This window comes from Vipera berus, assembly GCF_964194415.1.
Source record: "Vipera berus genome assembly, chromosome: 2".
Taxonomy (NCBI): Eukaryota; Metazoa; Chordata; class Lepidosauria; order Squamata; family Viperidae; genus Vipera; species Vipera berus.
Window position 1 is genome coordinate 272,041,524 of NC_138203.1, and position 13,829 is coordinate 272,055,352.

Here is a 13,829-nt window from a genome sequence, read left to right on the forward strand (position 1 = left end):
ATGGCAGCAGTTTTGTTAAATCTGTCACAAAAGTAGAATTGAGGTATTGCTCTAAGAATCTGTGGCCCTTTTGTGGCCCTCAGAGCTCACTCTTGGCTATGCCTCCGGAAATAAGAAGCAAAATACACGCATTATACTTCTGATTGGAAAAATCAATACATTAAAGTACTAAACAAACAGAGAAGAAAACAGATCAAACATTGCCAAGCACTCAGATTGCGATCATGTGACATTGGGTGTTGTTGCAAATAGCCACAAGCATAAAGACTGGTCGTTAAGTCACTTTTTTCAATGCCACCGTAATTTCAAACAGTTCCTAAATGAACAGTCAATAAGCAAGGACTACCTGTAGTTTTTAAGGAAAAGTGTTGATTTTCATCCAAATTTTGTGCTGTAAAGCACAAGATCTGGTTTCACAGAACAGGGGTCCCCAACCCCCAGTCCATGGGCCGCGGCATGCCAGCAACCGGTCCGCACAAACAAGCAAAGCCCCATCTGTGGGATGCAGGCAGCACACAAAAACATGCCCCCCTCCGGTCTGTGGAAAAATGTCTCTCCAGGTAACCGGTCCCTGGTGCCCCAGAGGTTGGGGACCTCTGTGATAGAACATGCTGAGTCAGCTTTCCCTAGCCTGAGTATCGTCCAGATGTGTAGACTTTAACTTCTCGAGCAGTGTTTCCTGATACTGGCAGCTTGAACATGTGTGGCTGGGGAATTCTGGGAGGTGAAATGCAGACATTTTGAAGTTGCTAAGGCTGAGGAACACTGATCTGGAATTTCCAGCAGGGCCATTCAGACAAGTTGCAGGAGTTTAAAGCTCACACATCTGGGGAAGGACCCCCCCCCAGGCTGCGTGAGGGGACACCAAGCCACCATCAAACAAATCCAGTGATGGTTTAGCATTTCTTTTCTTTCCTAGGGGTGGACATGCAAAGTTCCCAGTTTCCTGTCTTACCTTCAAGGTGACATCTTGCACAAGTTTTTTGGATGGATCAGGAGGTTTGGACAGAAGCTTGAATGATTTTTCTTCAGAACATTTTTTTCCACTCAACTCATTTTGGAAAAAGACGTTCCCTGAGAAGTCCGAGGAAGTACCGTCAACCTGAAGCGCAATCCGCACATCTGTTCCCACTTTCACCACACTGGGGGCAACCAGCACCAACCTGAAGCATCGGGAAAAGCAAGAATATTTCATAGTGAGGGCTATCATTCCCTTCAATGCTTAGCTTTTGCAACCTCAACAAAATAAGGGGGGAGGGGGGAAAGGAATTTGGAAGATAATACCAGAGAAGTCAAAACTAAGTAAGCCATATGGCTTAGCACTATGTGTGGAGCCTAACCATGACCCACAACACATGGCTGGCATTCACACTAAGCAGGCCTCTGGTGGCTAACTCTGTGAGCTTCCAAGATGCCTCCTGGGAGTGGCTGAGAACACAAAGTCCCCTTAGGGCAGATGTGGCGTTGTGGCAAATTTTGTGGGACAAACTTTCAATGGCATTGAGGGCCACCCTTAACATTCCTGGCGAACAGCTGAGTGCAGTGATGCAATATAACAACAACAACAACAACAATAATGTTGGAAGGTATCTTGGAGGTCATCTAGTCCAACCCCTGCTCAGGCAGGAAACCCTATTTCACACAAATGGCTGTCCAGTCTCTTCTTAAAAACTTCCAGTGTTGGAGCACTCACAGCTTCAGGAGGCAGGTTGTTCCACTGGTTAATTGTTCTAACAGTCAGGAAGTTTCTCCTTAGTTCTAGGTTGCTTCTCTCTTTGGTTAGTTTCCACCTGTTGCTTCTTGCCCTGCCTTCAGGTGCTTTGGAGAATAGCTTGACTCCCTCTTCTTTGTGGCAGCCCGAGATATTGGGACACTGCTATCATGTCCCCCCTTGTCCTTCTCTTCATTAGACTAGACCACAGGCCGGCAACCTGCGGCTCCGGAGCCGCATGCGGCTCTTTGAGCCGTCTCTTGCGGCTCCCAGCCGCCCGGTGCGCGCGCACCTCTTCCAACGGGCAGTGGTGCGCGCGCACCTCTCCAAATGGAGAGTGGCACCGCCCGTTTGGAGAGGTGCACGCGCACCTCCCCGAATGGGCGGAGGTGCGCGCGCACCTCCCCAAACCTTTGGAGAGGTGCGCGCGTACCTCCGCGCGAATGGGCAGCGGTGCCGCTCTTTCAGGAAGCCCGCCGCGGCCCGTCTGTGAAGCTGCCGAAAGCGGCAGCTTAGCAGACGGGCCGCGGCAGCTTCCGCAAAGAGCGGCGCCCCTGCCCATTCCGAGAGGTGCGCGCGCACCTCTCCGAACGACCGGAGGTGCGCGCGCACCTCCCCAAACCTTTGGGGAGGTGCGCGCGTACCTCCGCGCGAACGGGCAGCGGTGCCGCTCTTTCAGGAAGCTGCCGCTTTCGGCAGCTTCCTGAAAGAGCGGCGCCGCTGCCCCTTCGCACGGAGGTACGCGCGCACCTCCCCAAAGGTTTGGGGAGGTGCGCGCGCACCTCCGGTCGTTCGGAGAGGTGCGCGCGCACCTCTCGGAATGGGCAGGGGCGCCGCTCTTTGCGGAAGCTGCCGCGGCCCGTCTGCTAAGCTGCCGCTTTCGGCAGCTTCACAGACGGGCCGCGGCGGGCTTCCTGAAAGAGCGGCACCGCTGCCCATTCGCGCGGAGGTACGCACGCACCTCCGGTCGTTCGGAGAGGTGCGCGCGCACCTCTCGGAATGGGCAGGGGCGCCGCTCTTTGAGGAAGCTGCCACGGCCCGTCTGCAAAGGTGCCGAAAGCGGCAGCTTTGCAGACGGGCCGTCGCCATCGGGCAACCGGGAACCGGTTCCATCTCATTTTTAAAAAAAATGGCAGCCGCGTGCGTCCGCGCATGCGCAAAAAACCTTTTTGCGCATGCGCGTGCATGGACACACGCACGCGGCTCCCTCTTTTTTTAATTTGTGATGGAACCGGTTCCCAGTGGCTCTTTTTCTTTTTTAGGTTGCCGACCCCTGGACTAGACATACCCAATTGCAGCAACTTCTCTGTACTCCTTCTAGAGTCTCAACATCTTTTTTACATCGTGGTGACCAAAGCTGGATGCAGTATTCCAAGTGTGGCCTTACCAAGGCATTGTAAAGTGGTATTAACACTTCACGTGATCTTGATTCTATCCTTGTGTTAATGCAGGCTAGAACTGTGTTGGCTTTTTTGGCAGCTGCAGCACATTACTGGCTTATATTTAAGTGATTGTCAACTAGGACTCCAAGATCCCTTTCACAGTTGCTACTATTGAGCAAGGTACCACCTATACCAGGGGTGTCACATGACGTGTTGCGACGTATTGCAACTTTTTTTCCATTGCCAGCAATGGGGTGGGCGCGGGCTGGCAGTTTGACACCCCTGACCTATACTATACCTGTGCATTTGGTTTTTCTTGTCTAAATGTAGAGCCTTATTTTTTTCACCATTGAATTTCATTTCGTTAGATAGTGGTTCTACATTTGTTAGATCCATGGTTGTGACCAGGATCGACTGAGCTTTTTTCTGGCTTTGGGATAGTATTTGCATGTATTTGTCCCTTTACTTTTTTTTAAAGGACATCAGATTCTTACACAATGCCTTTTGTGTACTCAGAAAGGGAAGAAAACAACTCAGTCATTTTCCGTAATTAAACTGAACCACATTTGGCATTTGATTGACCATTTACCAATTCGATTTTCACATTCGCATTTTCACATTCACCAGTTCAACTTGGTGAGCTCTTGACAATTGCATTTGGTTTTATCACACTGAACAATTACACCAATCAGCTTATCCTTATGTCAAGAACACTTATTATGGCAGGGGTGTCAAACTCAATTTCATTGAGGGCCGCATCAGCATGGCGGTTGCCCTCAGGGGGCCGGGTGGGTATGGCCAGGGTGGGCGTGGCCTACTGGGTGGGCGTGGCTAGAGTGCGTATGGCCTACTGGGTGGGCGTGGCCAGCTCTACATCGTTCGCATCAAGGGTGCCTATGGGGGCCTGGGCAGGAGTGGGACAGATCTGAGGGTCTCTGGCGGAAGGAGGGTCTCTGGGCCAGGGCCAAGGCAGTGGGGGCCGTTCCCTCACTGTTTCCAGGATGGCTTCGCGGGCCGCATGAAACCAACTTGCGGGCCGGATCTGGCCCCCGGGCCTTGTGTTTGACATGTCTGTATTATGGCATTGGTTGCAAGGCAACGCAGATCTTTAAGAAAGCTCACTTCTTACTTCGCTCCATTGAAAAACTTGCCCATTAAGTCTTACCCTTTATGTTTTCTTTGCTAACAAGAAAGCAATTTGTGAAAAGATAGGTCCTTTTAGCTCCATGGCTGCTCAGTTTACCAACAGCCTTTGATAAAGAAGAGTCCAAGGCTTTTTGAAAATCCAAGCATACACTGTTGACAGAGTTACCTCCATTCACTCTCAAAAAATGCTCAGGAGATGCTGGTACTCTCATTTATTGGTATTTCTTCTTTTTTTTTTAGCTGCCATAATCAAGAGATTCTTGACGTGTTGAAGTATCAACAATAAAATGTCTGCAGTAATTTTACACAGCTGTAAACAATAATTAAACACAGATAAGATCATAAAACACCCAATCAAAAAGTAATAAAAATGTATAGTGGTATCCTCTAGCAAGTTTTTTTTCCCCCTCTGTGGCTTAGGAATTTTAAGTAAGTTTGGGGACTTTGGGGGAGGTATGGCAACTTGTTCTGTAGAGCTGACAATTTATTTTTTTTATTTTTTTTTAATTTTAATTCCATTTATATCCCGCCCTTCTCCGAAGACTCAGGGCGGCTGAAATCAGGTTTCCCAGAGGAGCTACATGTTCACAAGAATAATCATACCTACACACCTACACACACACACAGACCTCAAGTGTCACCTTAGAATCAGCACGTAGACACTTCATCCTGGACAAGCTCCCCCTATAAAAATCTGCTCCTGTACCCCATTTCCCCTAATGTCTAACTGTTTTGCTTTTAGGAATACATATTTCTTCTTTTCTCACAGTTGTCTGGATCTCATTTTTTATTTATTCTTGTGCGGCTCCTGCTTGAGTTGGAACCCCAAATTATTCTTCTGACAGATATTATATTATAGTGCATACTGAACTTATTGCTTTTGCATGATTATTTGTAAATTTTGATTGTAGTTGGACTGTGTTCCAATAGATAAACTTTTTTTGTTGTTTATTTGGTTGATCTTTGCTTGGCCCAACAGGGGAAGTCAAGAATTGTAATCTAACACAGCTGTAGAATGCGGGTTTATAGAGAACTGAGTTAGACATTCAATCTGATTTAGCAGGGCACAAAGTATACATACATGATATATGCAAATTCAGGCAGGTTCCCCTCCCCTCCCGAGATATGGTTGTAATCTATCAAATGTTTTTTATGGACTGAATTTACAGCCTTTCCATTCTAAACAGACAAGAAGCTTTCAAAGACCAGAAAGTGTGATTTCCACGATTTCGCAATATTGATGTTGGCTGAAATGTAATTCCAATGCTTTTTTTTCCCCTCTCCTAACTTCCAAGTCCTTTATACCAATATCCATTCTGGACTTTTCAAACTTGCTTAAACTCCAGTTTACACATTGAATTAGGTGAGGATTAAAACCATATATATCCGCAAAACCTCCACGTCACAGCCCAGTTTAAGGCCCCTGGGTTATCGCCTTTGAAACTTTTTGAACCTTAGGGCTCAGATCCTTGCTATGTTGGGCTTCGTTTACTCCGAGTAGAACCTGCCTAACCAACATGTGCCCACCAACAAGTGAGTAACAAGTGACTGGACAGCTGCTTGCCTGGAATGGTATAGGGTCTCCCGCATCAGCAGGGGGTTGGACTAGAGGACCTCCAAGGTCCCTTCCAACGCTGTTATTGTGTTCTGTTCAGTTGCAACCCCTGAAAAGGAGTAAAGGCTTCTGCTTTTCAAAAATGCTGCACTGCCTTAGATGAATAGCATCACAGACTAGGCTAGGGGAAACAACCCAAGATGCTGCTGCTTACTGTGGGTTTATTTACGTTTTTAAAAAATTTTATGTCAGCAAGGTCCTGCTCAACACTTTCCCCACTATTCTACCCTGGATCTGACAGGATGGAACTCAACCAGAGTCCCCCATGGAGTATCTGTGGCTAAAGAGGGAGAAGAATCTGCATCCCACCACTCGTGGTCCAGCATCCTTCACATCACCGCACACGTGGTGGTAGTCCTCAGCTTATGACCTCAACTGGGTCCAGAACTTCCATTGTTAAGCAAGATCGCGGCGAGGTTAATTGCTTTTGATTTCATGACTTTTTGCCACAGTCGTTAAGCATATAAGAGAAGAACAGAGTTCGAAAGGACCTTGGAGGTCATCTAGTCCAACCCCCTGCTCAGGGAGGAAACCCACCTATACCATTTCAGACAGATGGTTGTCTAGTCTCTTCTAAAAAATTTCCAGTATGGAGCACTCACAATTTCTGGAGACAAGGTGTTCCACTGGTTAATTGTTCTAACTGTCAGGAAGTTTCTCCTTAGTTCTAGGTTGCTTCTCTCCTTGATGATTTTCCACCCGTTGCTTCTTGTCCTGCCTTCAGGTGCTTTGGAGAATAGCTTGACTGCCTCCTCTTTGTAGCAACCCCTGAGATATCAGAACACGGCTATCGTGTCACCCCTCGTCCTTCTCTTCATTAAACTAGACATATCCAATTCCAGCAACCGTTCCTTATATGTTTTAGCCTCCAGTGTCCTGATCACCTTTGTTGCTCTTCTCTGCACTCTTTCTAGAGTCTCAACATCTTTTTTTTTTTACATCATGGCGACCAAAACTGGATGCAGTATTCCAAGTGTGGACTTACCAAGGTGTTATAAAATGGTACTGCAGTTGTTCAGCGAATGTGGGTTTCCCCACAGGCGTTGTCAGAAGCCAGCTGGGAAGCTTACTAATGGCAATCACAGAACCCCAGAATGCTGCAATTTACCAATTTGCCAAGCACATAAATTTTGATACTGTGATTCTGGGGGTACTGTGACAGTCGTAAGTGTGAGGACCGGTTGTGAGCATTGATGGGATTCCAATAAATGAACAACCGGTTCTCTGTGTGGATGCTGCTTCTGGAAGTCCATCCTGGGCCTGGGCAACAAAAAATTAGGTATTGGTTCTGCCGAACTGGTGCGAACTGGCTGAATCCCACCACTGGTTGCGGGTCACTTTTTTTTCAGTGCCCTCGTAACTTCGAAGGGTTGCTAAATGAATGGTTCTTAAGTTGAGGACTCTCTGTTTCTGCCTGCTTGCATGCACGAGCGACTTAATAAGCAACAGCTTCTCCTGCACAACCTTACGGTATTTATCAACGCTCATTTATACAATCTTCTAGTCCAGACATGTCAAACACAAGGCCCGGGGGCCGGATCTAGCCCGTGAAGTGGTTTCATGTGGCCCGCGAAGCCATCCTGGAAACAGTGAGGGAACGGCCCCCACTGCCTTGGCCCTGGCCCAGAGACCCTCAGATCTGTCCCACTCCTGCCCAGGCCCCCATAGGCACCCTTGATGCGAACGATGTAGAGCTGGCCACGCCCACCCAGTAGGCCATACGCACTCTAGCCACGCCCACCCAGTAGGCCACGCCCACCCTGGCCACGCCCACCCGGCCCCTTGAGGGCAACCACAATGCTGATGCGGCCCTCACTGAAATTGAGTTTGACACCCCTGTTCTAAACCCTTGTTTCTCCTTTTAATTTTTTCAACTGGAGTTTGTCATAATATAAAACACGAATAGAAACGAAGATGGGGGGAAGAAGGGGGGAAGGAGAAGAAGGGGGAAGGGAAAAAAAAGGGGGAAATACAAAGTGCAGTCGCAATCTCAACCTTTTACTTTTACATGTTTAGTAAGTGCCAGCTATTTGTATAATAGCAAATTAATCTAATCATCAAAATCTGAGATCAAAGTTCCGTTTTTGTTTGTTTGTTTTTGAGTATAAAGTCCAGAAGTGGTTTCCAAGTACACACAAAGCTCAATAAATTCTTTTCTTTAATTAGAGCAGCTAGTTTTGCCATCTCTGCCACATACACCCGTGTTTCTCAATCTAGGCTACTTGGCTACTTTTAAGATGACATGGCTGACTGGGGAATTCTGGGTGTTGAAGTCCACATATCTTGAATTTGCCAAGCTTGAGAAATGCTGGATTCAAACAGAGCTTTCTAGCTGCTTAGCCTCAGGAAAAACTCAGCCATACCCAGAGAGAGTTTAGACAGCTCCGTGTATTCAGGCAGAGATCATAGTTGACAAAACAGAATGGGTGATTCACAAGGTACATCACTGCAGCCTCTTTGTGGTGTATTGCAATGTGTGAACCAGTCCTTGGCAATGTTTGTAAAACAGATTTAATAATTTAATAATTTAATAATTTGATTTCTATACCGCCCTTCTCCCGAAGGACTCAGGGCAGTGAACAGGGCAATACACAATAAAAATATTATACAAAAATTAAAAAGCCATTAAACATTATGCCCTTAAAATTAATACATATTACAATTAAAACTATTTATAAAAACCCAACCCCATCCCGTCAGACCAGGCCAGCTTGTTCGAAAAAGAAAGTTTTGAGATCGCGCCGGAAGGAGCGAAGGTCGGGGGCCGTCCGGAGCTCAACCGGTAAGCTGTTCCAAAGGTCTGGCGCGCCCACAGAGAACGCTCTCCCCCTGGGGGTCACCAATCGGCATTCTTTGATCGGCGGCACCCTGAGGAGGCCCTCTCTGTGGGAGCGCACTGGACGGAGGGAAGTTGACGCCGGCCGCAGGTGTTGCCGTAGGTAATCCGGACCCATGCCATGAAGCATAGATGAGGCATAGTTTGTTCAGCCTTCATTTACTGAAAAGGTAGCAACTGGCTGCGTTCATGTATTGCACCAGTTTATACTGGCGGTTTGTGCAATATGATGGTGGCCATGTTATTTCACTAGAATATAGGTAGTCCTCGACTTATGACCCCAACTTATGAGCCAAAATTTCCGTTGCTAAGCGAGACACTTTGAGTGAGTTTTGCCCCATTTTACAACATTACTTGCCACAGTTGTTAACTGAATCACCGCAGTTAACCCGGTTGTTAAGTGAAAATGGCTTCTCCATTGACTTTGCTTGTCAGAAGGTCACAAAAGAGGGTCACATGAGCCTCCTGGATACTGCAACTGTCATAAATACGAGTCAGTTGCCAAACATCTGAATTTTGATCTTGTGATCACAGGGATACTGCAATGGATGTTAAGTGTGAAAAACGGTCGTAAGTCACTTTTTCAGTGCCATTGTAACTTCAAATGGTCACTAAACAAAGGATTGTTAAGTCAAGGACTACCTTTAGAGCAGGAGAATAAAATACACAGGAGTGCACAAACCTCTCTGCTGCTCGCTGGAGGAACCAGATTTTGGGACCTTCAGGAATCAGAGGTGTTTTAAGGAGCAAAAGAGTGTTGTTGTTTTTAAGCTACAATTTTTACTTCTTAAATTCTGAAAATCTCCTTCATAAAAAGGTCCTGTTGCAAAACCATTGGGTGCAGCTTCCTTGCCAAACCAAAGTTACACCTTCTTTTTCCCCACAAAATTTTTTTAAAAAGGAATTGTGTATTTCATTTTCATTATGTAAACATACCCGGCGATATGCTTTCTTTTTTTCATTTTCCAATTTAGCTGTCTGCATTGTAACAACACATTACATATTTCCTTTTATGCAAAATAAAAAATGGACATAAAACTTTTTTTAAAAAAATTGCGTAATAACAACACTAATAATGCAATAACATTCAGTTCTACTTTTTAAAATTATATTTTAAAGGGAGGACAAAGCATGTGTAGTTTAGGTAGCTAGAGCTTGTTTTCTAACAAGTTTTTTTTTCAACCCACCCACCCCAAAAACATCAAAGACAATTAAACCAAGTGCAAACAGAAAGCGGAGGCTGAATTTATTAATTTACAGCATGCAAATAGATTTAAATAAAATAAAAGTTGCAGTCTCTTTTAGGGCCGCGTCCCTGAGACTTTTTTTACCTCAGAGGCAAGGAGAAATCAACAGCTAAAGGGTTACCCAGCAAGATTGTGCACAGACTGTAAGTAAGGGATTTCATGTGCTTGAGGGGTCTTTGCTGTGATCAAACAGCAGCTGGCTGATGAGAATTACAATTAAGGAAGAAAAGCTGGCATCTGAGTGATTTACCCACCTTGGTGCTTGATGGCTAATCGCTATCAGAGCCCCCATCCATGATAGCCAAAGAAGGTACCGGTTCTGAGAGGACATCTCTGGACGACGTCTGTCCAGCCCAATGCTTTCTTCAGCTCTGGCCAAGATTGCCAGAGGATTTTGCAATTAATTCCAGGGACAAGGTGGGGAGGGGAGCCACTGTGTGAGTCAGATAACTTGGAAGATTTCCAGCTAAAAAGAAAGCAAAACTTAGCAAGAGGCAGCCCAGCTTAGCTGTGCAGTGAATTTTATCCAGTTCTGTATGAGCTAGCCCAGTGAAGCTGTCTCAAGCCACCTCAGGTTTGATGGAATTGAGTCATGTTCTTTCTCTCTGTCCCAGCTGGCTGCAGGTGATGGGAGCTGTAGTCCACCTCAAAGGTGCCAGCTTATGCTGCATCGAAAGGCTAGCTGTGCACATTGCCCTTAACTATGGCTTGTTCAGTTGTGGCTCATCAAACAAACCATCGTGGGATTGGCTGGCTCAGCACATGAAGCCATAAACCAGTTTCAAAATCCTTCCAATGTTATCTTCAAGTTGAACTCAAACCAACCACAGTTTGACTTAATCCAGTTGATGGCTTAGTCACATGACATATAAACAGTCAGTTGTGGTTTTAAAATTATTTAAATAGTTATTTAAATAATTTTAAATAAAATAAGTTTTAAATAAGAATAGTTATTTTAAAATCATTTAGTTATTTAAATAAAGCAGGCTTGGTGCAATTCTGGGTGCGTACAATGTACTACCTTAAATGAAGTTCATTAGTTTGCAACTCAGTGTGTGAGATGAAGCTAAACTATGGTTTATTAATGATGTGTTGCCATGTAAATTCAAGTCCTTTTAACATTTTTAGCACAATGTTTTTAAAACTTGGCACTTTTGAGTTCTGTGGACTTCAACTCCCAGAATTCTCCCAGCCTAGGAGAATTCTGGGAATTGAAGTCCACACATCTTAAAGCCACCAAATTTGGAAAAAAAACCCACCAGTTTTAGTATGACATGAGAACCATTCCATCAAGTGAAATCATTTTTTTTTACTTTTTCCCCTTCTTTCACTACCTTTCTTTCATTAACACCTGGTATTAATATGGATTAGTGACTTGAAACTGTAGCTTTTAAGGATTTTGGCCTGGGTCACGAGGACTTTTAGCTGTATGCAGGCTGGAAAGACAATAACATCCAAGCAACAATCAAGATAATCTTGAGTGACGGCAGAGGAATAGGGAAATTCCCTGAAATAAAAAGGGACCTGAGTCATTCCAGCAGATTAGCCAAGGCCTGCTTGTTATTCTGACAGCTGCGAGAAATAAACTTAACTTGATAGTTAAGTAAAATACAAGTTGATAAAGGAAAAACACCTTTCTTCTACTTGCTTGTAAACACATTATTTGTGTGTCTGCTGGAATGGTAAAAAAAAGTCAAGATGACAATCGCAATTGGGTGATTGAACTGTACTGCTGCAGCCATTATTTTGACTTGTTTTTTGACCAGACCCTGTGGATATCCCTGCAGAGTGCAAAGATGCCTGGGTGACCTCATTCTGTCATGTTCTCCATGAAGCTGTTTTCCTCTCAGCCCCTGAAGGAGATAAAATAAAGCGGTGTTTCTCATCCTTTAAGATGGGTGAACTTCAATTCCCAAAATTCCCCCAGCCAGCCATCTTAAAAGTTGCTGAAAGTAAGAAACACTGCTTGAGAGAAGATCCCAGAAAAAAAAATTGAACTGATAAACAGAATAACAGAGTTGGAAGGGACATTGGAGGTCTTCTAAGTCCAGCCGCCTGCTCAAGCAGGAGACTCTACACCAGGGGTGTCAAACTCAATTTCATTGAGGGCCACATCAGCATTGCGGTTGCCCTCAGGGGGCGGGTGGGATTTGGTCAGGGTGGGCATGGCCTACTGGGTGGGCGTGGCTAGAGTGCATATGGCCTACTGGGTGGGCGTGGCCAGCTCTACATTGTTTGCATCAAGGGTGCCTATGGGGGCCTGGGCAGGAGTGGGACAGATCTGAGGGTCTCTGGGCCAGGGCCAAGGCAGTGGGGGCCGTTCCCTCACTGTTTCCAGGATGGCTTCGCGGGCCGCATGAAACCACTTTGCGGGCCGGATCCAGCCCCCGGGCCTTGTGTTTGACATGTCTGCTCTACACCATTTCAGACAAGTGGCTGTCCAGTCTCTTCCTTAAAAGCCTCCAGTGTTGGATCACAATCCACAACTTCTGAAGACAAGCCATTCCACTGGTTAATTGTTCTCGTTGTTAAGAAATTTATTGTCAAGTTTCCGACCATGTGGGCTTTTCAAGTGACTCTGAGGCATTGTTTACCTTAAAAGTCCTTTATTAGCCTAATACACCGGCAAATGCTTGCTCGAAGGAAGCTGGAATCTGAAATCTCTGCCCCTTGCACAATAGATTAAAACACAATTCTCCACCTTTCTAATTTTGTCATTAATCATATTCTCCAATTAATTTAAAGAATCAGTTTCCCTTCCCTTAGAAAACCCACCAAGGCCTTATCTTCTCTAGTTAGAGATGGCCTTGAAAGTGCAATCCTACTTGTCCCCCCCCCCCAACCTTAAACTAAATTTCTTAAAGCAATATACAGGTTTAACATATGAAATGGCTACTTCTCCATCTCCTGTCAAGCAATAACATTGGATGTTAGCAGCATTGACATTTATCCTCAGTTCTAGGTTGGTTCTCTCCTTGATTTAGTTCCCACCCATTGCTTCTTATCTTGCCTTTTGCTGCTTTGGAAAATGGGTTGCTCTCCTCTTCTCCGTGGCAGCCCCTCAAATATTGGAAAACTGCTATCATGCCACACTTACTCCTTCTTTTCACTAGACTAGACATACCCAATTCCTGCAACCGTTCTTCATATGTTTTAGCCTCCGGCCCCCCAAACATCTTTCTCTGCACTCTTTCCAAAGTCTCTACATCTTTTTTAGAATACGGTGACCAAAACTGGATGCAGGATTCTAAGTGTGGTCTTACCAAGGCTTTATAAAGTGGTACTAATACATCAGGTGGTCTTGATTGTATCCACTCATGCAACCTAGCTTGACACTGTTATTCATATAGGGAACGGTTGCTGGAATTGGGTATGTGTAGTTTAATGAAGAGAAGGGCGAGGGGGGACATGATAGCAGTGTTCCAATATCTCAGGGGCTGCTTCAAAGAAGAGGGAGCCAAGCTATTCTCCAAAGCACCTGAAAGCAGGACAAGAAGCAACGGATGGAAACTAGTCAAGGAGAGAAGCAACCTAGAACTAAGGAGAAACTTCCTGACAGTTAGAACAATTAACCAGTGGAACAACCTGCCTCCAGAGGTGGTGAATGCTCCAACACTGGAGGTTTTTAAGAAGAGACTAGACAGCTATTTGCCTGAAATGGTATAGAGTTTCCTGCCTGAGCAGGGGGTTGGACTAGATGACCTCCAAGGTCCCTTCCAACTTTATATTATTATTATTATTATTATTATTATTATTATTATTATTATTATTATTATTATTATTATTATTATTATCTTTTAAGTAGAAACATTCAGAAACTGGATATAAAAATGAAAAGCCCAAGGAGAGAATATGGAAACCTAGTTTGGCATTATGGAAAGTTGGTGGGATG

The 13,829-nt window shown here is 45.2% G+C and overlaps 1 protein-coding gene across 1 annotated transcript in view; it reads right to left on the reverse strand.

The window, feature by feature from the left end:
• Positions 1-10,295, reverse strand: part of LOC308664358 (complement C4-B-like) — an 82,895-nt gene extending 72,600 nt beyond the window's left edge. The window contains exons 1-2 of the mRNA XM_081321565.1: positions 10,192-10,295; positions 956-1,163 (exon numbers count right to left, since the gene is read on the reverse strand). Of these exons, the coding sequence (XP_081177691.1) occupies positions 956-1,163; positions 10,192-10,268 (285 nt within the window). The 5' untranslated portion in view covers positions 10,269-10,295. The remainder of the gene's footprint in view (positions 1-955; positions 1,164-10,191) is intronic.
• Between the last annotated feature and the right edge of the window lie 3,534 nt (positions 10,296-13,829).